Genomic DNA, 26,530 nt, shown 5'->3' with positions numbered 1-26,530 from the left:
GAAAAATTAAAAAGAAAAAATGTATAAACCCACAATCTTAAAATAACCTGCTAATATTTTTGTTCCAGCTATATAAATACATGTGTATTTATATAGCTTGCTTTTTATCTCTTAACATATAATGAAATTTATCCTTGGGTTCAAATATACTGCCTTTGACTGCTGTTTCTCTCCATATATGTGTGACTGTGAAGAGTGATGTGATATTAGACTGTTTTATAAAAATGTAAGAAATACCAGTAAACATTTAAACACTACTAAAGCTATCATTTTATTCTCTCATGGATGTCTCCTTGGTAGTTAATGTTGTTCATTTGCCCAACCGCTGGTAACATGGGCAACTGGAAATAATGAGAGGTCAAAAATACAGAAAAAGCATTCATCTTTAGCTTTTCTTCATAAACAAAAACTGAATGTGACTTCTTTTGTACTGACAGTAGTAAACTATTCCTTTTCTTTGACCCCCAATATACAACCAGACAGTGAGAGGGGAAAAGAAAAACAGAGAGGGAGAGAGCAGACAAGCAGAGCAAGAACCTGAGAGAGAGAGAGAAGGAAAGTAGCTTTCACAGGAGATACACGGCAGAGACAGTGAGACAACAGACAGCATGAAGTGGGGCGGAAGGGAGCACGAGTGAACAGAACGTGGGTGCAGAGAGGCAGAAAGAACACCGACGTAGACAGAGTGCAGATACTGTCCTAAGAAAGAGCATCAATTCCAGAGCGTGGGGGGAGCCTGCACAGACCAAGCAAAGACAGGCACAGGGAGAGAGTCAAAGAGCGAGCAGGTGTAATCAAAGGAAGATGGGAAGAAAAGCAGGCACTTGTAGTTACTCCCTTCTACTGACTCTTAAACCCTCACATGTACATGTCCTGGATACACATGTTCAGGGAGAGAAAGCATTAGCATATCTAAGGACACCTGGGTTAAAGATAAGATAGGCAATTCAAAAAAGAAATACAGAAAAGAAAATAAAAACTCAGTAGGTGTGATCAATCAGGCTACATACCGTATTTCTGGCCTATGTGGCAAATATTAACAAGAATGCTACTGGCAGGTATTGAATCAACATTTCAAGAGGATAATTTAGTAGTGTGGATTAAACATTTTTCATGTAAGTACTTGGTAACCCCAAAATTCTATGTTTAGAAATGTATCTCTAGGAAAGAAAAATTCATAAAGATGTACCAAGACTACCCACCAAAGTGCAAATTATGATAAAGTGCAAAAAAAACCTTAAAACTAACTAAACAATGTATTTATACAATGGAACTCATAAAACTATTAAAAAAGACTAATAAATCTTTATTTATTGGCATAGAAAGATGTCTATGATATATTAAGTATAGAGTTTCAAAACAATATACATAGTATGATTTCATTTTTTGGACCATTGTTTTTCTCCATATATGAAAATGACTGTGAAGACTAATATGAAATCAGTTTTATAAAAATGTAAGAAACACTGATAAACATTTAATTGGACAGTAATAAAGGTCTCATTTTATGCTGCCACGGAGGTTTCTTCATTTGATATTTAGCTTCATTAGAATGCCCTTTAAGCAGATTCAAGGTAGGCAGTAGGTGTGTGCAACATAAAATATAAACCTGGAAGCTTATTTATGAAAATGTTAATCATGACTATTTCAGGATGGTGAGAATTATGGGTGATTTCCAAGGTCTTTATATGTTATGTATTAAACTCTTTATATTTAGTTATATTTTTACTTTTACATATACAAAAGTAATAAAATAATATCTTTTTTGACAAAAATAGTTGTTACTAAAGAGAAGAGAAAGATGTAAAGTGGTTGAAGCATCAACAAAAGCTATCATGACAGGCAAGTCCTCCACTACAGTCTATGAGAAGCACAGTTTTAGTTGAGAAGAAGCCTACAGAAAAAGAAGAAAGTGAATATGAAAGAGAGGGGAAAAAAATCCTAAGAAAAGAGATAATGGATTTTGGAAAATAAGATAGCACAGAGACAGGCTTAATGAACCTCTTTCAAATAACTGAAATACACAAACAAAAGCCATCAAAAAGTGAAAAAAGTATTCAGAATCTAGGGAACAGACTCAACTCATGCCACAAAATTCCAGAAATGATGTCTAAAGAAACAACTTGGGAATAAATTTAGGGAGCCACACAAAGCTCTTCCTACACAAAGGATCATACAGAAGGGTAAAAGGTGAGTCACCTGACTTCAAAATACCCCACTGGTATCTCAGAAAAGGGACTGATTATAATAAGCGGCCCAGGAGAAATAACATGTCTCCCAAGTGGAGACACGTTCCCAGTGAAAAAATAGCTCCTTCTGTCCTAGCCAGAATGGTTTACTGTATACCCTCTTTGGCCAGGAAGAAATCAGAAAAAGGGATAGGAAATAACCTCTTAAGTCTAAAATTAAGTCTTTAGTTTTACTAAAATTTGCTAGAAAAAAAATAAACCTCTGCTATATCACTGCCCACACAGAACACAGCAATGCTATGAAAGCAGCTACCAGCTGACTTTACAGTAGTGCAACAGCAAAACTCAAGGGCATGTCCTATAGAACCAGGTATTTTCTCACCTCCACACTTAGAAAAGTGGCCATCAGTTTATGTTTCAAAATAATGGCAGAGAAAAATATCACCTGCTAAAGCTGTCCAGAGTCCTAGAATCACTGTCTTTCTGCCTTTCCCAAACTCTGAAAGGCAAAAAAAAAAAAAAGAAAAAAATACAAGCCATATACAATCAACCTTCAGGTTCACGTCGTAGGAAAGGGACACTCAGTATCTTGTAAACAGGTAATAAGCCAGTCAGAAAGAAGTTAACCAAACCCAGTGAAATGTTGTGAAGTAATTGGCCTCCAACTAATAAAAGAAAAAATAAATAAATAAATAAATTTGAGAATTAAAAAAAAAAAAAAAAAAGAAAGAAGTTAACCACATTACCTGGGGTCAAATAAATGGTTTTCACAAAACTGTTTAGGGACAAAGGTAATCTGAAAAAAAGAGAAGATAATATGACAAAATTCTATAGCATTAAAGTGGAAGAAAGGAAGAACAAAAAAGGGGGAAAGAATTTACTTTGCCAGGTTTATCCATTTTAGTCAATGAAGAACTGGGGACCTCCCGTGTGGTACAGTGGGTAAGAATCCACCTGGCAATGCAGGGGACATGGGTTCGATCCCTGACCTGGGAAGATTCCACATGCCGTGGAGCACATAAGCCAGAGCACTGCCATTACTGAGCCCACGTGCTCTACAGCTCACAGTTCACACCTACTGAGCCCCTGCGTCTAGGGACTGTGCTCCACAATGGGAGAAGCCACCACAAGCCAGTGTTCCACAACACAGAGTGAGTTCCCACTTGCTGCAACTACAGAGTGTGGCTGCCCAGTAAACAAAGACCCAGAGCAATCAAAAATAAATAAATAAATAAAAGAAAAAGAACTTGTATTTTCATTTTAGAGAAAATTTTAAAAGAACATGGACTTAATGAAATAGATCCAAGATAAGCTGGGAAAACAGCGAGATTAACAGGTTGTTGACAAAATTAAGACAATTCATTAAAAAGTTAATGAATATATGCCATATGCTGGAAAACCAACGCCAGGCATCAAAGGAAAAAACTGAAAACCGTAATTATGTCATTATATCACTGCAGAATTAATTTATGCAAAATAAAACAGAAATTTGATTTAAAAAAAATAAAGAAAACTTAGCCAGTGGAGCAGAGTACAGTTTAAAAAGGTCTCCTGAAATGGAGAGAAAAAGATGAAGGAAATGAAAATAATTAGAATGCAAGAAGAGGATTAATAAATATGTGGCACTGGCCCCAATACTCACTTGTAAGAGAGAAAACAGGTTGAGAGGAAAGGAAAAAACATTCTAGGATATAATTTTTAAAAGTTTTTGCTGAAATTAAAAGTAAATCTGAATGTACAAGGGATACAGAGTTACTTGGTAGCAGAAAATAATTAATATCCAGAATACATAAAGCAAAAGTGACAGAAATTCAGGGAGACAAAGACAATTCAACAGTAATAGCTAGAGACTGCAATATAACACTTTCAAAATGGATAGAAAAATTTGACCGGCCAATAAGGAAATTGAAGGCTTGAATAACACTATAAATCAAGTAGATCCAGAGACCTATACATAATACTCCAACCTATGGAGGCAGAATACACATTCTTCTTGAGGGCATACGTAATGTTCTCCAGAAGAGACCATATGCTAGGTCAAAACAGTCATAATACATTTACAAATCATACACAGTATTAATATGCTCTCTGACCACAATGGAATAAAGTTAGAAATAAAGAACTCTGAAAATTTCAGAAATAATAGAAATTAAACAACACACTCTTAACTGCCAATGTTTAAAGACAAAATCACAAGGGCAATTAGAAAATACTTTGAGATGAATGAAAATGAAAGCAAAACGTAACCAAACTTACGGGATGCAGTGAAGGCAGAGCTTATAGAAATTTGTACCTCTAAATGTATATATTAAAAAAAGCAAGATTTCAAATCTATAACCTCATCTTCCACCTTAAGAAGCCAGAAAAAGAAGAGTAAATAAAATCCAAAGCAGGCAAAATGAAGGAAATTATGTAGATTAGAATGAAAATATATGAACCAGAGAATAAAAAAAGAGAGAAAATAAAAGAAATCAAAAGTTTTTCTTTGAATAGATCCAAAAATGGACAAATTTTAGCTAGACTCACCAAGGGGAAAAAAAGGGAAAATGTAAATCATTATAAATTAAGAATGAACCAGGGGGTGTTACTATCAATCACACAGAAATTAAAAAGGATCATAAGGGAATATTATGAACAATTTTATGTCAACAAATTAGATAACCTCGATGAAACAGACAATTTCTTAGAAAAACAACCTACCCAAACTGACTCAAGCAAAAACAGAAAATCTGAACAGAACTATAATAAGGAAAGAGACTGAGTCAGTAATCAGAAAATATCCACCAAAGAAAAGCCCAAGCCTGTATTTCACTGGTAAATTCTAAAAAAACCATTTATAGAAGAATTAACAATAAGCACTCACAAACTTAAAAAACAACAACTTCAAAACAAGGGGGCTTCCTTGGGGACTCAGGGGTGAAGAATCTAACGGGACTGATTCCTGATCCAGGAACATCCCACACGTTGTGGAGCTACTAAGCCCATGTGTCACAACTATCGAGCCTGTGTTCTAGAGGCCGGGAACCAAAATTCCTGAGCTCACGTGTACCAACTACTGAAGGACACACACTCCAGGCCTCGTGCCCTGCAACAAGAGAAGCCACTGCAATGAGAAGCCCACGTACTGCAACTAGAGAGTAGCCCCTGCTTGCCACAACTGGAGAAAACCCTGCGCGGCACTGAAGACCCAGCACAGCCAAAAAGAAGAAAAAACGAGGAGGATCACTTCCCAACTCATCCTATGAGGACAGCATTACCTTGAGAAAAAAAGGTTAAGATATAATAAAACCACAGACCAGTACCCCTTATCAATATAGAAGGAAAATCTTCAACAAAATACTAGGAAACTGAATCCAGCAACACAGAAGAATTATACATCAAAATTAAAAGGGATTTATCTAGGGAAGGCAGGGTTGGTTTCATATATGATTATCAGTCAATGTAATACACAATATTAATAAAGAAAGAAAACATATTACCTTTCATTATACATAGACAAAACATATGGCAAAAACCAAAACCCTTCCAAAATAAAAACACTCAACAGGGACTTCCCTGGTGGTCCAGTGGCCCTCTGCCCTTTTACTGCAGGAGGTACAGATTAGACTAGCTGGAGAACTAAGATCAGGCATGCTCTGTAGTGTGGCCAAAAAGTAAAAAAAGAAAAAAACAAACAAAAAAAACAATAAACAAAATAGGAATAGAAGAGAATTTCCTCAATCTGACACAGCATTTATAAAAATCTCAGAGTAAACATCATCCTAAATGAGCAGAAAGATTTCTCCCTAAAATCAGGGGTAAGACAAGGATACTCATTCTTACCACTTCTATTCAAGATAGTACTGGAGGTTCTAGCAGGGGAAACAAGGCAACAAAAACAGATAAATGACATGATATTGGAAAGGAAAACAATCTCTACTTGCAGATGACACAATATTCTACATTAACACACATAACTCACACATACTCAAACTTATAAACAAGTTCAACAAAGTTGCAGTGACCAAAATAAATATGAAAAAATCAGTAGATTCCCCTACAGTTCAGTTCAGCTGCTCAGTCATGTCTGACTCTGTGCGACCCCCTGGACTGCAGCACACCAGGCTTCCCTGTCCCATCACCAACTCCCGGAGCTTGCTCAAACTCAAGTCCATTTAGTTGGTGATACCATCCCACCATCTCATCCTCTGTCATCACCTTCTCCTCCCGCCTTCAATCTTTCCCAGCATCAGGGTCTTTTCCAATGACTCAGTTCTTTGCTTGTTACACTTGTTCGTCTACATTAACAGGGAAAAGTCCCAAATTGAACTTCAGAAAACTAGTTATGTTGGTTATTAAAAAGAATAAAGAATAAAATACTCAATATACTTTTAACAAAAGAAGCACCAAACTACAAAGAAGTGGAAACTACAAACATCATTGAAAGAAATTAAAGATGACCTAAGTAAGCAGAAAGACATCCCATGTTCATGGATTAGAATATTTAATATCATTAGAGTAACAATATTCCCTAAATTCTTCTACAGTTTCAATGCAATCCCTCCCCAAGATTCAAGTTGTCTAGTTTTTTCTTTTGGGCAGAAACTGACAAGCTGATCTGAAAATTCCTATGACCTAAAAATAATAAGTTTGAAAAGGAAAAAACAAAGTTGGAGGATTCACACTAATTAGACTGTTGTAGTGGAATAGAGAGAGACATAGGTTCAGTGTTCAGAAATAAACCCTTACATCTATAACTTTACCATTAAAAAAAATTTTTTTCCTTTTATGATCAATTGGTTTTTGCTAAGGATGCCCAGAGAATTCAGTGGAGGAAAGAACAGTCTTTGCAACAAATGGTACTAACTGGATATCTACAGGCAAAAGAATGAAATTGTACTATCTCAACACCACATACAAAAATTAACAAAAAAATGTTCATCAAACTAAAAGAACTAAAGTTATGAAACTTTTAGAAGAAACAAAAAAGAGTAAATATTTTATAACCATGGGTTAGATAACAGTTTTAGATATTTTAGGAAAAGAATAAGGGACAAAAGAAATAACGGATATATTGAATGTTTTTGTCAAAATTAAAACTTTTGTACCACAAATAATATCATCAAGAAAGTGAAAAGCAAGTCACAGAATGTAAGAAAACATAAGGGACTTGTATTCAGAATAGACAAAGAAACAGTAATAAAATGACAAATAACTCAAGTTTAAAATGGGCCAAGGATCTGCATAGATATTTCTCTAAAGAAGATATACAAATGCCCATCAGGCATATGAAAAAATGCTCAATATCAGTAGCTGTTAGGGAAATGCAAATTAAAATCACAGTGACATAACTCTTCACATCCATAAGATAGCTATTATCAAATGACAGAAAACAAGTGTTGATGAAGATGTAGAAAAACTGGAATATGATCTAGGTGCAGCCACTAGATGCAGAAGCAAAATGGTGTAGCCACTTTCAAAAACACTTTGGCAGTTACTCAAAAGCTTAAACAGAGTTGCTACATGATTTAGCAATTCTATACCTAGGTATATACACACCTAAGAAAATTGAGGAGAGAGGTTGACACAAAAATTTGTACATTAATGTTCACTGCAGCATTTTTCATAATGGTTAAAAGAGCAGAAACAATCGAAACGGGTCCAACAACTCATGAATAAACATGTTGTACATGCATATGAAATACTGTTCGGCCAAAATAAACAACTGACTCATGCTACAAAATGAACCTTGAAAAAATTGAGAGGCTAGGAAACGACTGTTAATGAGCATGGAATTTCATTCTGGTATGAGGTTCTGGAATTAGTGGTGATGGTTGTACTTTATAAGAATGAATTGTAGGGCTTCCCTGGTAGCTCAATGGTGAAGAGTCCGCCTGCCAATGCAGGGACACTGGTTCAATCCCTGGTCCAGGAAGAACCCACAGGCCTCAGAGCAACTAAGCCTGTTCCCCATAATTACAGAATCCCGTGCTTTAGAGCCCAGGAGATACAAATACTGAGCCCATGTGCTGCAACTACTGAAACCCACGAGCCCAAGAGCCTGTGCTCCACAACAGGTGAAGCTATCAAAAAGAGAAGCCCACGCACGGCGACTAGAGAGTAACTCTCAGCTCGCCACAACTAGAGAAAAGTCCGTGCAGCAACAAAGACCCAGCAGAGACAAAAACATAATTAATTAAAAAAAAGAATGAATTGTAAGGTATGTAAATTTTATTTTTTGACCAACAATGAGACATACCCTGGGAAAGTAAGAAAACGAATTTTAAAAACCTGACAACAATCCAGGATCCAACATAGGGGAAAAAATATCATGGTTGCATCTGGCACAGATATATTACACATAAGCACCCAGAAAAGGAGGAACAAAATTAACTGAGTTCTGAATTAAAGATTATTACTGGGACTTCCCCGGTGGTCCAGTGGTTAAGAATCTGCCTTGCAACACAAGGGTTCGATTCCTGGGAGGGAACTAAGATCCCACATGCTACATAGCAACTAAGCCTGAATGCCACATCTACAGTCCATCTGCTGCAATGAAAGATCCTGCACTGTACAATGAAGATCCGTGTGCTGCAACTAAAAGCTGAGACAGCCAAATAAATAAAGAAATATTCTAAAAAACTGCTTAAAAGGTTTATACCCAAACAAGTTGTTATTCCTATACAAAGGTGACAGAATGATAATCTCAAAATAAATACTGGTACATTGGGGGAAGTGTGTTGTATGTGGGGAGAAGTAGGGCAAGCACAATCAACTTCTGAATTCTTCCTGTAATAGTGGAGTCAATAGATACTAACTTCATTTCTGACAGTGATACATTTGAGATAGTGGCTTAAGCATATTTGTTAGTTACACAACTGCTAAAGTAGCAAAAAAAAAAAAAAAAAAAAAACACCTCAAAGAAATCTTATACCAATGAAAAAAATTGAAAACTGTAAGAAATCACTAAAAGTGATTCTTTTAAAAGATAAGAAACACTGAAGAACTAAGACAATTTTGGAAAAGAACAACAAAGTTGGAGGATCCACACTTCCCAATTTCAAAACAGTAATACAACAGTGAAATACTGGCATAAAGACAAGTAAATCAATGGACTAGAGTAGACAGACAGAAATAAACCTTTGTGCCATGTGGTCAAATGATCTACAATCAAAGGACCTCTGACTCTGGACAAGCGACCAAGATCACTCAGTGGGAAAAGAGTAATTTTCTTAACAAATACTGCTGGGAAAACTGGATATCCACACTCTTAAAAAGAATGAAGCTGGAACCTTACTTTATAGCATATACAAAAATTACCTCGAAACGAGTTAAAGACCTAAAACCATAAAATTCTTGGAAGAACACACTAGGGGAAAGCTTCATGGCACTGGACTTGGTAATGATTTCAAAAGCATAGGAAGCAAAAAGTAAAAGTCAACAACTGGCATTGCATCAACATTAAAAATTTCTGTGCACCAGAGAACACAATCAAAAAAGGTGAAAAGGTAACTCACTGACTGGGAGAAAAATTTATAAATCATGTATGTGATAAAAGGTTAATACTCAGAATACATAAAGAACTTCTACAACTCAATGACCAAAAAATAAATAACATGATTCAAGAGCAGGCAAAGTATTTGGACAGACATTTTTCCAAAGATGATATATGAATGGTCAAGAAGCATGTAAAAAGATGTTCAATATAAGTAATCATGAACGAAATGCAAAGCAAAACTGTAAGATATCACTTCATACATATTAGGATGCCACTATTAAAAAAAAAAACAGAAAATAACAAGTGTTGACAAAGATGTGGAGAAGGTGGAACCATTCTGTCTTGTTAGTGGGGATGTAAAATGGTGCAGCTACTGTGGAAAACAAGTATAGTAGTTCCTCAAATAGTTAAAAACAGAATTACCATATAACCAAATCATTCCACTTCTGGAATGTACATCCACAAAAACTGAAAGCAGGATCTTGAATGGATATTAGTACACTCATGTTCACAGCATCATTATTCACAACAGTCTAAAGGTAGAAGCAACACAAATATCTACTGATCGATGAATAAACAAAATGTGGTATACATATACATTGCAGTATTATTCAGTTTTGTTTTTTTTAAAAGACAATCCTGTCAGATGGAACAACACTGATGGTCCGTGAGGAAATGCTGAGGGAAATAAACCTGCTACTTAAGGATAAATCCTGTATCCCACCTACATGAGGTGACTAGTGTCGTCAGATTCTTAAGACACTGGGGTAGAACAGTGGTTGGTAAGGGTGCAGCATAAGGTGGTATGTATTTAATATCACTGAACTATACCATGCACAAAAATAAATTCAAAATGGATTAAAGACAAATGTAGGAACTGAAACTACAACCAAAAAAAGACAAAACTTCCTGAAGAAAACATAGGCAGTAAGCTATATGATGTTGGTCTTAGTACTTTTTTTTGGATGTATCTTCTCAGGCATGGGAAACAAAACCAAAAATAAACAAATGAGACTACATCAAATTAAAGAGCTTTTCCACAGCAAAGGGAACCATCAAGAAAAAGCAAAGGCCATCTACTGGATGGAGAAGATAACTGCAAGCAATTTACTGCAGAAGGGGTTAGTACCCAAAATAGGCAAAGGATCTGAATAGACATTTTTGCAAAGAAGATATGCAGATGGCCAAGAAGCAGAGGAAAAGATGCTCAATATCACTAATCATCAGTAAAATAAAAAGCAAAAGTACAATGGGATATCATCTAACACATGTCAGAATGACAGCAAAATACAACAAACAACAATGTTGACAAGGATGTAGAGAAAACAGGATGCTCATGCACTATTGGTGGGAATGTAAACTGGTGCAGCCGTTACAGAAAACATGGAGGTTCCCCACAAAATTAAAAACAGAACTACCACATGACCCAACAATTAACTTATGGGTATTTTTAAAAGAAAACAAAAACACTAATTTGAAGAGATAAATCCACTACTATATTCACTGAAGCATTATTTACAATAGCCAAGATATGGAAGCATAAGAATTCTTATCACAAGAAAAATACTTTTTCTATTTCTTTAACTTTGTATATCTATATGAGATGATGGATGTTCATTAAACTTACTGTGATAATCATTTCATGATGTATACATCATGTGAAATGCCAGGCTGGATGAATCACAAGCTGGAATCAAAATTGCCAGAAGTAACAACCACCTCAGATATGCAGATGAGAACATCCTAATGGCAGAGACAGAAGAGGAACTAAAAAAGCCTCTTGATAAAGGTTAAAGAGGAGAGCTTAAAAGCTGGCTTAAAACTCAACATTCAAAAAACTACGATAATGGCCAATAGAAGGGGAAAAAGTGGCAACAGTGACATTTTCTTGGCTCCAAAATCACTGCAGATGGTGACTGCAGCCATGAAATTAAAAGACAACTGCTCCTTGGAAGAAAACCTATGACAAACCTAGACAGTGTATTATAAAACAGAGCCATCATTTTGCCTACAAAGGTCCATATAGTCAAAGCTATGGTTTTTCCAGTAGTCATATATGGATGTGAGAATTGGGCTATAAAGAAGGCTGAGTGCCAAAGAACTGATGCTTTTGAACTGAGATGTTGGAGAAGACTCTTTGAGTCCCTTGGACTGCAAGGAGATCAAATCAGTCAATCCAAAGGAAACCTGAATATTCACTGGAAGGACTGGTGCTAAAGCTCCAATTCTTTGGCCACTTGATGTGTAGCGCTGACTCATTGGAAAAGACCGTGATATTGGGAAAGACTGAAGGCAACAGAAGAGGAGAGCAGAGGATGAGATGGCTAGACAGAATCACTGACTCAATGGATGGGAATATGAGCAAACTCCAGGAGACAGTGGAGGACAGAGGAGCCTGGCCTGTTGCAGTCCACAGGATCACAGAGAGTCTGACATGACTTAGCAACTGAAGAACAATAAAAGACAAATCATTATGCTGTACTCAGACATGTCAATTATATCTCAATCAAACTGGAAGAAAAATAACTTATAACACTTGTACATTGACAACTACAAAACACTGCTGGAAGACATTAAAGATCTAAATAAATCAAAAGACATTCTGTGTTCATGGACTGGAAGATAATATCATTAGGATGGCATTAAGCCCTAAAGCAAACTACCTATTAAATGCAATTAATATCAAAATCCCAATGACATTTTCAGCAGAAATAAAAAAGCTGATCCTAAAACTCATATGGAGACATAAGACCCCAACTGGTCCAAAGTGTCTTTAAAAAAAAAAAAAAAAAGTTGTAAGGCTAACACTTCTCAATTTTAAAATTTACTGGTAGTCCAGTGGTTGAGAATCAGCCTTGCAATATAGGGGATGTGGGTTCAACCCCTGGTCAGGGAACAAAGATCCCACATGCTGTGAAGCAACTTAAGCACCAAAACTACTGATGCCTGTGCTCTACAAAGGACCCTGCATGACACAACGAAGATCCTGCTTGCCACAACTAAGACCCAAGGCAGCCAAATAAAAACAAACAAATAAATGTTAAAAAAAAAAACCCAAAACTTCCTACCAAAACTACAGCAATCAAATCAGTGTAGTAATGGCATACAGATATGCATGTAGATCAAAGGAACAGAATTGAGAGCCCAGAAATAAACCCTCACATCTGTGGTCAATGGTGTCAGGACCATTCAAAAGGAAAGAAGTCTCAACAACTGGTGCTGGGACAACCAGATATCGATGTGGAAAGGAATGATGTTTGACTTCTGTGCTGTGCTGTGCGTAGCTGCTCAGTCATGTCTGACTCTTTGCAACCCTGTGGGCTCCTCTGTTACTAGGGATTCTCCAGGTAAGAATACTAGAGTGGGTTGCCATGCCCTCCTCCAGAGGATCTTCTCAACCTAGGGATCAAACCCAGGTCTCCTGCAATGCAAGCAGATTCTTTACCATCTAAGCCACCAGGGAAGCCCAAGAACACTGGAGTGGGTAGCCTATCCCTTCTCCAGGGGAACTGTCTGACCGAGGAGTCTAATCAGGGTCTCCTGCATTGCAGGCAGATTCTTTACCAGTTGACCTACCAGGGAAGTCTGTTTGACCCCTACCTCACACCATATAGATAAATTAACTCAGTATACATCTAAGATGCAAGTAAGAGAACTAAAAGTATAAAATTCTTGAAAAAATAAATGGACAAATCCTCTTAACTCTGGATTTGGCAACGGTTTCTTAAAGAAGACACCAAAAGCACAAGCAACAAAATAAAAGATAGGCACACTGGGGCTTCATTAAACATAAAATGCTATGCAGCGAAGAAAAGTGAGTGGAAAACACATATTTGCAGATTACACATCTGATAAGATTCCACAATCCAGAGTATACAAAGAACTCTTACAACTCAAAAACATTAAGGACAAACAATTAAAAAGTGGACAAAGACCTGAATAGATGTTTTTCTAAGGAAGATATAAAAATGATCAACGAGTACATAAAAAGGTACTTTAACATCATTAGTCGTTATGGAAAGGGAAAGGCAAAACAAACCACAATGAAAATAATGGTGAGTATGAGATACAACTTTGTACCTACTGGGATGGCAAAAAAAAAAAAAGGTAGAGTGTTGGTGAATGTGGAGAAGCTGGAACCATTAGAAATTGTTGGTGGGTATGTCAAATGAGGTAGCCACTGTGGAAAACAGTTTGAAGGTTTCTGAATAAGCTTAAAATTACTGGGTTGGCCAGAAAGTTCAAGTTCTTCCATAACCTCTTATGGAAAAACCTGAATGAACTTTTTGGACAACCCAGTACCATATGACCCAGTAGTATTTCCAACTCCTATGTATATACCCACAAGAACTATATGTAGGTGTTTAAAAACTTGTATACAAATGTTCATGTTGGGTCTATTCACAATAGCCAAAAGGTGAAAACAACTCAAATGTCCATGAATGGATGAATAGATAAATAAAATGTGGTCTAAACAAATATTATTATTCAGCCATAAAAGGCAATGAACTACAGACAGATGCTAGGACATGGAGAAATCTCAGATTATCCTATAAGTCAAAGAAGCCTGAGAGAAAGATCACATATGATGTGATTCCAATTAAATGAAATAACCTGAGTAGAAAAGTTCACAGAAACACGAAGTAGGCTTCTGTGGTTGTCAGGGACTGGTAGGAAGGAGAAGAGAGTGACTGCTTAACGAGGTTTCTCCTAGGGTGATGAAAAGTTCTGGAACTAGATGTGGTGATAGTTGTAAAACACTGTGAATATATTTAGTACCATGGAATTGTACACTTCAAAATGATAAAACTGTAAACTTTATGCTGTATATTTTACTACACTCCCCCCCTCCCAAAAATGCTCTTCTGCATCCCTTCCCCCTATCTCCTCTATGGAACAAAACGCCTCAATCCTGTCTTTCTCTGTTCTTTGCTTACTTAAAAAAAAATCTTACTGTACTATTTATACATGTAAGTATTGTCATTAAATACCTACCAAAAACTCAATTATGAGAAATAATTTATGGTAAATGTATGAATGTTTTGTGCCTTCTTCCCACTAGATGAGTGATCTCAAAATTGTTTTAATTATGGGGTTCTAGTGATTAAATATTTCTGAGCAGAAATTATTACTTATAAATTATGTATTACTGCTGTATTTATATATTGTAAAACATAGACAAAATATAAACTTTAAAAGGTTCATATTCCAACGAACCATTTTGCAAGTATCCTTATTTGCAGAGCACTTCTCCAAATAAATTTTATCTTGGGTTAAAGTGATGGTCTGCATCTACTGACCCTGTAAAATCTGCCTTTATGGAATTCTCTAAACAAAGGCCATATTAGCTTCATATGACTATTGTTACTGAGAACATATTTTAAGGACTCCGTTGAGTATTTTGTTACACCACAATGCCTTCTTGAGGACAGATGAAATTTCTCTTAAGTCTTTAGAACCAGAGATAGCTGTAGTGCTCTTGAAAATTTTATTTTTCTATTAGAGTTATGTAACTGATCACAAAATTCTACCAATATTAACTGGCAGAAAACATAAAGCAAAATTTGTGACTCACTTTTAGGAAGCATATCCACAAGGTATCAACTTGTCTTCCCATTACTCTTAATTATTCACTCATTTGTTTTAAACATCACATTGTAGCTCACTCCACCTGGCTTCAATCTAACTTTCTATCATTCCAATTCTTCATCTACTTAAGAAAATCCTATCATATTACTTATATATGTATGTGTGTATGTATAAGTGTGCTTAAAAGAACCTCAAAATTTCTTAAAAGATAAAAGGAGGAATGAATAAACAAAATCAACAGGCAAAGAGAAAGCAGGCAATACTGTTCAGAATGGAGGTCATTCTAACCCTAAAGTTCCCCTGTACCAGGGGTGTGCACTTTGCAGATACTGAAGCACTTAGCAGCAAAGCCTTTCATCCAAAGGGTAACTTGTAAATGAGTGTTGATGAAAAGAATGACAACTCACAAGAGCGCTGTACCACACTTTCTCGCTCTTTTTCAGTTGGTAGGAAATATTATAGGGAGGAGAGGGCAACTGGCCTTTTTTCACCTGTGTGCAAAGCTTAATGAAAGAAGTCCACGAAAAAGGCAGTCACATTGCCAGATGGAATTTGTAGCCGTGTACCTGGATGTGTTTCCTTCTGGTGTGCTCTGAAGTAATTTGGGGATAACCTGTATTCAACGCTTTCTTGTTTTTCTTGCTCCGCTTCTCAAGGTATCTCCTCTGATGGTCGGTGATACTGCTGTATAATTTAATTCGCCTGGGTGACAAACAAACTCTTTCATGGCCAAAAGCATGGATCAATCGGGCAGTGTCAATGGTGGAAATTGAGCTGCTCCTCTCATGCAGAGTCACTTCCTTATCTGTTTGGGTCAATATATCTGATTCCACTGGAGAAGTGGTGGTAGAAAGGATGTTGGTGGCCGTATCTGTGAGCAGCTCACTATCCTCTGAGTGTCTAGAATCTGAAGAAGTGTTATTTATATAATGAAAACCTGGCTGTTTTCTCAGGATGTATTTATCAAACTTAAACTGTTCAATTTTAATCTGATTGGACCTCCCAGCTTGATGAGTAGAAAGAACCTTACTTTTTTTAAGATCACCTGTGTGTTTGTGGCATTTCTCCAGGCTTTTATACCATTTCTTTTTCTGAAGTTTGTTTCTCTGCTGTTGCTGTTTATCACTCCATTCCTTAACATCTTGCTCCCCCCTGCTGTCATCCTGCGTACTCTCTGAGAGCTGGAGAGAATGTGTGATGGGATGCTGAAGAAGTTTAGCCAAACGATCAAGTCGTTCCACCAAGGAAAGCTCCTTCTTGGCACTGAACTGAGGTTTCTGTTGCTTCTGTCGTTCCTGATATCTGTTCCAGAGCTCATTCAATGTCACAGTGTGCTCGGCTGTTAGCTCTGGGGTGGCCTTAGGATCCCTTTTTACATCATTAATTTGTTTGTCAGATTTTGGAAAATCTCTAGCCTGACTTTTAGTAGCATGCTTCAATTCCTTGTTTTCCAAGTTTACATTGATACTAAGGCTCTCTATTCTGGTATAATCTGTCTTTTCCATATTTTGACAAGGGGAAGGAAGACACGTGTATTCTCTTTGCTTGTCTGGATGATGTTGAAAGAAATCTTTCCAAGAATGCCTCATGAAAACACTTCTTCCTAAGGATTCATGGCAAAAATCTTGATCACTTGATAGGTGCACTGGATGATGAAAATAAAACTTAGCTGATCTGAATACAGAATGGGTAGTATTTTCAAATTCCGAATGACATCTGGATTCTGAAAAGGAGGAAAAAAGAAAAAAAGATTTTGAAGTACTTTCAAAATATCTGCATTCCATTTAGAAATAATATTCACATTTAATTCTTTATATACAAAACAAAGACTGAAGGAAATAATGGTTTCTATAGGTCAGGGATGCAGTTAGGTAAGAGTGGGCAGTCCCCAACCCTTTCCTGGACTATGAGGCCATCAGCTTGGCCTGCCTTTCCGCAGAAGACCAAGACTCTATCCATGAAATAAGCTGCCACAATTCTGAGAACTGGCCTAAAAGAAATGGGAACAAACTGACCCTGGAATTGAAGACTAACTATACTTACAACAGTCAAGATGATGCTGATCAAACCACAGCATGACCAATTTCAAGACGACTGTCAGAGCTGACTGCAGGTTCTGCATGTAGTCCCCTCCTTCCACGTATATACCCTGAAACTTCTCTTTAAAAGCTCTTATCCACTGGTTGTCAGTGGGGCAGTCAGCCTTTGGGCCTAAGTCTCACCCACCCTCCCCCTGGTCTGCTAGCCTCCAAAAGAAAGCAAACTTTCCCTTCCATAAAAAGAAAAAAGAATGGTTTATATAAAGACTCAGAAAATTCACTGCCTGTACAAAGGATTCTTGCTGTGTGCCTCGTGCCCAGACCGGTATGGTAATACTTCAAGAGACTCGGGGTCAAAAGACCCAGGCTCTGGGCTGGATTCTGCCTCAAACTGGCTGTATGACCTTGCAGAGGGCACTCTGGTTACTGGGGCTGTAATAGCAGCTGTTAATCTATCACTGCCTGCTATGTGTGGAGTATTATAAGATGTGCTCTCCCTCTGTTTCTTTCTCTCTTATAAAACTGATAGAGAGGTATTATTAACCTCATTTTCAGCAAAGAAACCTGAGACTTCATTTTTATCATCAGTAATTAAATGGATGATATTTTCAAAAATGCTAACTCGTTACATGTTTTACAGCCCAGGAAAATTCCTTTTTTTGTGAAATATCTTCACCCCTCCCTCCACGCAGATGATACCACTCTAATGGCAGAAAAGTGAAGAACAACTAAAGAGACTCTTGATGAGGGTGAAAGAGTTGAGTGAAGACACTTGCTCCCTGAAAGAAAAGCTATGACAATCCCAGACAGCATATTAAAACCCAGAGGCATTGCTTTGGCCACAAAGGTCCTTCTAGTCAAAGCTATGCTTTTTCCAATAGTCATGTATGGATGTGGGGCTTCCCTGGTGGTTCAGATTGTAAAGAACCTGTTTGTGATGCAGAGACCCAGGATCGATCCCAGGAAGATACCCTGGAGAAGGGAATGGCAACCCACTCCCATAGTCTTGCCTGAGGAATTCTATGGACAGAAGAATCTGGCAGGCAACAGTCCATGGAGTCACAAAGAGTCGGACATGACTAAGCAACTAACATACATGCACGGATGTGAGACCTGGACCATAAAGAAGGCTGAGCACTGAAGAATTGATGCTTTCAAACTGTAATACTGGAGAACTTGAGAGTCCCTTGAACTGCAAGATCAACCCAGTCAACCCTAAACAAAATGAACCCTGAATATTCACTGAAGCATTGAAGTTGAAGCTGAATCTCCAATACTTTGGCCACCTGATATGCAGAGTCAACTCATTGGAAAAGACCCTGATGCTGGGAAATACTGAAGGCAAAAGGAGAAGGGGGCAGCAGAGGGTGTGATGGTTAGATAGCGTCACCAAATAAATGGACATGATTCAAGCAAACTCCAGGAGATAGTGAAGGACAGGGGTGCCTGGCGTGCTGTAGTCCACAGGGCTGCAAAGTCAGACAAGACTTAGTGACTGAACAACAATGCTCACCAGAATTAAGTGGAAACATGTGGACACTGGTGCTTGGGGGCACACACGCTCTAACGCTCTCTCTTAGAGCCCCTATCCCACCACCCAATCCCATTACCTGCAATATCTATCTGTAAGGACTTCTCTTCTTCTGACCAGGCTTCCTTAGGAACCTTCCTCTTACTATGGACCTCCTCTTTCTGTTTAATGGCCTTGGCGTCTTGCAGTTGCGCTGAGTGCTGTGAAGCGGCAGCAGTACTGGAACCTAAGAGAGGAAAAAGAAGACTGTAAGTTGACAAAACTTATTTTAAAATACCTTTCAAGCATCTACCCTGTGTTGGGAAGGTCCCCTGGAGAAGGGAAAGGCTACCCACTCCAGTACTCTGGCCTAGAGAATTTCATGGACTCTACAGTCCATGGGGTCACAAAGAGTTGGACACGACTGAGCGACTTTCACTTTTCACTTTCACTAGCGTGAGAAGACAGTTAAGATGGACAAAACACTGAGAGTGAAAGAGAAAGACATCTTGGGGAAAGCTGACTACATATGAAAAAAATGGAAATCAGGAAAGCAACTCAACTCAACATCTAAGAAACAGAACAATTATATAATTTATTTGATTACAGAATTTGTAAGCACTGAAAAGTTGTTTGGGAGTCAATTCTACTGTTCTAAAAGACTAGTCTAAAGAGGTTTATTTTTAATTTTTAAGGGCAATGAAAATTTTTTGATGTGGAGATTAACATGATCAAAACTTTTTTTGAAGCACTGATTTAGCTACAGCAAAAAAGGGGGTAAATTTTTGAAGTTTTGCCCAGAATACATGTTAAGTTCTGAAAAAGAAGCAATACACACAAAAAATGAGAAGTGGCTAATTATACTCCAAAATATGTTTCAATATTTATAACTGTGGCAGAAACTACCAGCTGTCTTCCGAAATTGATTTTCCTCTGCCTCTAAAATAGAACCTGACTTAGCTGGGCATATGTTTATGAGAATAGAGATTATATTTCCCAGCCTTCCTGGCATCACAGGTTGGTGTGACCATGTGAATAACTCTGGCCAACAGGATGGGAGGGGAATGATACATTTAAATTTTGACAAGTATTTAAAGGAAGAAATATATTTTTTTCTTTTCCTGTTTTCCTTTCTACTGGCTGGAGTATGGGTCTGACGGCTACAGTATGAGACTGGAGGCTAAAACGTTGAAGCAACAGGAGAGAAAGAGCTTTCTACCTGGTAGTCTATCTTCTTTAAGCCAATGTCTTTTTTGTTTTGTTTTGATCTCTGAGAGCTAAAGCTAATCCTAACTTAAACACACTTGAATAGGCATTTTTAATTAGTACAGTCCTACTGAAGTGTTTTAACTGAGTAGGTAGTTAGGAAGTAAACAAGCTAAATTCCTGAAGAAAAAAAGCCTATGTATGACAATGTTATTAAAGAGCTAGCATCTCATGGCACCAAATATTTTTATCAGTAGTGTTTTTAAAAATCCATTATGTGAATTTATGGCAATCAGATTAATTTGTGTACAATATACACAAAATTCTCCAAAAATATCTCAAAGAGCTTTAAAAATGTTAATTTCACCTGCCAGTGCATACCAAAAGTTGCAGCTAATATTCTATTTCAGATATGAACAAGATGGGAGGAGGGTTGAAGACAACTGGATAACACTTTTCTATTTATTTATATATTCATTTTAGAAGGCCAGAAGAAAAAAAAAGGCAGATAATTCAGTTCCTCTACCTGTGCTATCTTTCTGCAAGGATTCTTTTTCTTCAGAGCCAGCAGTCTTGGTCACTGCCTTTTTAGTGTAGATCTCCTTTTCTTGGTTTTTGTCTGAGAGGTCCTCATCCCCAGTGATGAGAACTTGAACTTGAGCATCTGGAATAATGATGTAATTTGATCCCATGGAGAAGGAAAAGGTATCACCAGAACGTAATACACCATCCTCCCCCCAAAACAAAACCTCTTTATATACTAGAGGAAAAAAGCATCTCACAGGCTCAACCACATAAAAGCTGTGGCAGTTCTGAGGACTTTATAACATATGACAGTTTTGGGGAGTTTGGAAAACTTTCCATATTTTTCTGTGTACAATCATTTTAAATAAAATCGGCTCTTTGCTGATTTGATGCAACAGTAAGAAAAAAAAGGGGGGTCCAGATCAGGTATCTTTCAAAGTAGAAAAGTAAATCTGAATAACCTTTCAAGTTCTTTGGCCTATTCAAAGTTTTTGTCACTTAGGGGGCAAATTCTGACATTTCATATAATACTAGAAAAAATTTATATCACTTAGATTTTATATACAGTACTCATGTAATTTTTTTAAATCTGAAGTTAAATTTGTCTAATACTTTCTATTCCCTTTTTCTTGGTCATATTTGCTAGAGATTTATCTACTTTATTTGTCTTTTAAAGTCAGTTTTTTTGTGTGTATGAGAAAACTCAAGTGCAAAATTATGTTGGTAAATAAATTAAAAATCACCAATACAACAACTAGGATACAGTTACCAAGCAGTTAATAATGGTTTTATATATATTTTTTTAAACAATGGGTTGACAAGAGATTCATTTTCTATCTCTAAGAACAGATATTTTTAAAGAAAGCAACAGAAAGGTAACAGAGCTTATTAAAAATACCATAATGGACACCAATGTGTCTATCATAGAGCTTAAAAAATAAAACATTACAGACAGAGTGATATAGTGATAAAGATACTCTCTGAGAAGGCTCAATAATACCATTTTCAGCAGCAGCCTTAAGCTCAATTTAGAATCTGCCCATTTCAAGGACATTTTTGAATTTAATGTATTGGATTGTTTTGCATGTCTTTCTTTAAACTTTATAGAAAGGGTATAATACTCTGAGTACCTTTAGGTAACTTGTCTTTTACACTCCAAATTATGATTGGAGGATTTACTCATAATGACTCTAATTCAGTCTCAATGTCACACAGAATTCTAGAATTCTATTCAATTAGTGTATCAAGTCATCTGTTGATGAACTTTAGGCTTTTCTATTTTTTTAATATTAAAAAGCATTACAATGAACACAGTTGTAAACTTTCTTTGTAGGCTGCATGAACTGCAAATATCCTCAGTCTGTGTCTTGTCTTTGTTATGATGTCTTTTGGTGTACAAAATTTTTTAATAATATCATATTTATTTTACTTTCATGGTCTGTGCTTTGCAGGTCTCATTTAATAAACCAGTATTTCATGGTAATTTCCAGTTTGAAGCTATTATAAGAACTGCTGTAAAGAATATTCACGTCTCCTGGTGCTCATGTACATCCTCTTCGGTGGAGTATAAAATTAGGATCAGAATTGCTGGATTATGCTCTTGTGTAACTTAGTAGATAATGGCAAATTGCTTTCCAAGGTCACTCTACCAATTTACATTCTCACCAGTAGTGAATAAGTACTGCTTGTTTTATATTCTAACCAGCACAGTACTGACTTTTTCTTTTCAGCCATTCTAATGGGTATGCAGAGATATCTTATTGTGATCCTAATTTGCAAACCCCTGCTGACAATCAAGTTGAATATTTTTGCATATGTTCACTGGCTATTTGATATTCTCTTTTACAAAGTACCTATTCAAGTACTTTTGTCCTTTTCAAAAATTGGATTGCCTACCTTTTTCACATTGATTTGTATCAGTTCATTTTATATTCTGGATAGAAGTCCTCAGTGAGATACGTATTGAAAACATCTTCCCCACTCTGTGGCCTGCCTTTTACTCTCTCATTTGGTGGTTAACTAATAGAATACCTTAACTTCATGTGATATATTTGTCAATATTTTCTTTTGTGGTTACTATTTTTGGGGAGTGGGGATTTGATTTAACAAATCTTTTCCCATTCCAAGATTATGAAGACATACTCCTCTGTATTTTCTTGCAGAAAACTGACCTATTTCGTCTACCTATGCCTTCAATATTTAAATCTATGAAGTATATGGAATTGATTTTGATGTGTAGTGAAGTGGGGGGGGGGGTCAGTGTTCTTTTTTTCCCTCCCTAATATCCAATTTACCTAACATCATTTTACTAAAAACATCATCTTTTCCCCCACAGTACTGCAGTGGTAGCTTTATCATCAATCAGGTGTCCGTATATATGTGAATCTGTTTCTGGAGTATTCTCTACGTCAGTCTGTTTATCCTTGTGCCAACATCACAGTCTTGATTACTACAGCTTTGTAATAAGTTTTAATACTTGGCAGTGTAAATCCTCTAGATTTGTTCTTCTATTTCAATTTTTTATTATTTATATTTAAGGGTATAACTTTACCCTAAGTATCACTTTGGCTATCTTCTATACATTTTGATATCAGAGTTTTAAATATATTGCAACTTCCAGTATTACTTTAACTCCTGAGTTACTCAGAATTACAGTTTAAAATTTTCAAATACATGGTTATTGTATTACTATATGTATATAATATTTATATATTTGTATATTAGTTTGATAGGGCTGCCACAGTAAATTACTACCAACTGAGTGGCTTAGAACAAAATACATTTATTCTCCCACAGATCTGGAGTCAAGTGACAGCAGGAACAGGCTCTCTCAAAAGGCTATCTGGGAGAACTCATCCTTGTCTCTTCCAGTTCCTAATGATCCCTAGTGCTCCCTGGCTTAAGGAAGCACAACTCCAATCTTTGCTTTTGTCTTCACATGGCCTCCTCTCCTATTCACGAATCACTGGATTTAAGGTTCACTCTAAATCCAGGATGATTTAACCTAAAGATCTTTAACTAACGACATCTGCAAGTAACATTACATACTGACATTCTCAGTGAACATGAATTTTGGGGGAATACTATTCAACCCATAACATACAGATTTTTGTTTTGTTATTACAAGTTTTTATTGTTGATTTCTAATTTGGCTATAGTACAGTCAAAGAAGCTGTTCTGTTTGAACATCAATTCTTTAAAAGCAACAACTTCTTCAATTTTCCTAAGTGTTTCACCTGTTCTTTTAAAAAAATGCAAAGTTCTCGATAAATCAAATTTTAAAATTCCATTGTCTAAATCTTCTCTAACTTTAATTTTTCTGTTTTTATTTTTTTCCCTTTTTATTATTAAAACCCTTGTGTGGAGGGCTGACATTAAATAGAACTCAAGAAGGGAGCTTCTCTGCTTCTTAGGAAACCCCCACCCAGAAGCAGGTTATCTATGAATGGTTTAGAACCTGACCGGCGAGGGGGTGGCTGCCTTTCTGGCTGTACTGCACTGTCCAAAACCAAGCTAGGCATGCCACACCACACCCCCGGGGATGTGGGCAGCCGTCTGCCAGAGGGGGACCAGCTATCTGAACCCACCAAGGCTTCCATGGTGCTGCCTTATGGTTCTACCTCAGTGGGATTCTAGAGGTGTACAGTCTTAAATCTCACAGATGGTAGCTTTGTCCAACTGGCTTCTCAACCAAGCACATACACTTTAATCCTCTTTTCTGCATCTCTCACTTTCTGATGGATATGGACTGTTGGGTTTACCTATATCTTCCTGTCATTTTTCCTGCATACAAGTTTGAGTACATGAAAATAAGTTCAAATTTTACCTTGCTGGTTGGTATATTTGAGCCTTTTTTTATTGCAAGGGAAACTCATGTGTGCAGGCGTGTGTGCGCACTCAGTCGCCCAGTCATGTCTGACTCTTTGTGACCCCATGGACGGTAGCCTGCCAGGTTCCTCTGTCAATGGGATTCTCCAGGCAAGAATACTAGAGTTGCCATTTCCTACTCCTATATATAGATAATAGGCGTGTGTGTGTGTATATATATATATATAAAATTCATAATTATAAAAATTATATAGTTTCATAATTATATATTATATAAAATATAATTATATATTACATCTTATAATATATATTATTAGTAGGAGTATTCCTATTCCTATATATACATATAGGAGTACGTATATATTATATATATATATAATTTTTTGGCCTAGAATTTTATTTTGTCAATATTGGCACTGCTCACTACATTTTCTTTGGTTAATATTTGCCAAATATATCTTTTTCCATCTATTTTATGTTTTGGGAGGTAACGCAAAATAAATAGTAATCTAATAAAAATATCAGACAAATGGTTTTGAAAGTCAAATAGCTTCATTAAGCTTATAACAGAAATCAACAGTTTTCAAATACCACCAATTCATTTAGTCATTTCTTCCAGTATCACTAGCTTTGTTTCCAAATAACATGTTTCATGTTGTTGTATCCTTTTTAGTTCCAGAAAATTTTTTATTTTCTTCTATGATCAATAGGGAATTACCTTTTAGAAAACTTTCCTGTCACACCCATATTCCCTCATTCTATCTTTTGAAGTTTTAACCCTATACTAATGTTCAGTGTTTATATATTATGTAAATAAGAGTCATGATTTAATCAACATTCAGTTTATATGTGATTGTGTTATGTTTTTATTATTTACATTTAAACCAACTGGAATACTGTAATCATATTTATTTTCTTTTACAATGTTTTGCTTTTCCTGAGGAGTTAACAATTGCCTGTTTTTACATTTGCTAAGTTTCTCTATACCATTCCCTTCATCACCCTTATAAATGGAAACAGAACAGAAAATCTCTTCCAAATACAGTCAACTATATAAGGTAGTCTATCAACTTGACTTTTTTCTTACAGTCCTCTATCTGAACTTGTTCTAGATCTTCTGTACCACTGCTGCAATGGCAATTCCTTTCCCCACTCTCCTATGTTGACCTCATTTTCTTCATTCTATGTTTTCCTTTAAAAAAATTACATCTTTAATTTTAATGAAATAATTTTCCCTCAGAATTTCAAGGCATCATTCCTTTAGTTTCAAGTCCCATATATTACTTTTCTTTTTTTAACTGGAGTATAGTCAGTTTACAGTGTTGTATTAAGTTTCTACTATACAGCAAAATGAATAAGCTAAAAGTATACATATATCCCCTATTTGGGGATTTCCTTCTCATTTAGGTCCACACAGACTACTGAATAGAGTTCCCTGTGCTATATAGTAGATTCTCATTACTTACCTATTTTATAGATAGTATCAATAGTGCATGTATTATTTTTAAAAAGTTTAACGTCAGTCTAATATCCATTTTTTTACATGGTACTTGTTTTCTTTTTGAAAGTTTTTAGAAATCTCCTCTTGCCAGTGTATCAAAATTTCAAACAGTCATGTGCCTTGATGTGGATTTTTATGTACATAATAGTTCCTATTAATATGAAAATTCATATCCTTCACTTTGGGGATCTATTCCTATACTAGTCCTTTGATTCCTTCTTTTTTACCTTCTCTATCTTCTGTATAGAACACCTGTTTTTTGATGATGACCCTTTGGAGTCAATCTTGAATTGTCTTTTCATGTTTTTTTTCTTTTCCCTTCTTTTTAGGTTCTATTTCCTATCAGGTTCTCTTACTTTTATATTCCAATCCTTCTGAGATTTTCATTTCTGATACATTTAATGGGTTCCCTTAGCTGGTACACAGAAGTAACTACTCAGTTTTCCCCAGCAGGTGTCTTCTCCCTATCCTTCTTAATCCTTTAAAGTGAGAGGTTTTAAGGCTGGGCTTCTCCCATGGTTAATCAGGAGGGCTTTTCCTTAGCATGTAAAGTCTGAAGTAGACCAACAATAATAGCAACAATAGATCCCTATAGAAAGAAGTTACAGAGGTCCCTCAGGTAACAAAGCCCAACTTTATTTCAAACACAACATCCTTACCAAATGC

At 36.4% G+C, this 26,530-nt stretch overlaps 1 protein-coding gene across 10 annotated transcripts in view; it reads right to left on the bottom strand.

The window, feature by feature from the left end:
- The window catches only part of ALMS1 (ALMS1 centrosome and basal body associated protein), a 190,531-nt gene that overhangs the window by 21,957 nt on the left and 142,044 nt on the right, over positions 1-26,530 (bottom strand). For 8 of the 10 annotated variants that reach the window (XM_065929545.1, XM_065929550.1, XM_065929546.1 and 5 more), the window contains 3 exons: positions 20,537-20,674; positions 18,905-19,051; positions 15,822-16,978 (listed from right to left, as the gene is read on the bottom strand). In XM_065929545.1, the coding sequence (XP_065785617.1) occupies positions 15,822-16,978; positions 18,905-19,051; positions 20,537-20,674 (1,442 nt within the window). The remainder of the gene's footprint in view (positions 1-15,821; positions 16,979-18,904; positions 19,052-20,536; positions 20,675-26,530) is intronic. The other 2 variants (XM_065929549.1, XM_065929551.1) reach the window with 1 other exon arrangement.

Source organism: Muntiacus reevesi, chromosome 3 (genome assembly GCF_963930625.1).
Source record: "Muntiacus reevesi chromosome 3, mMunRee1.1, whole genome shotgun sequence".
NCBI lineage: Eukaryota > Metazoa > Chordata > Mammalia > Artiodactyla > Cervidae > Muntiacus > Muntiacus reevesi.
Note: the sequence above shows the minus strand (reverse complement) of the source record. Positions and strands in the feature narration are given on the sequence as shown.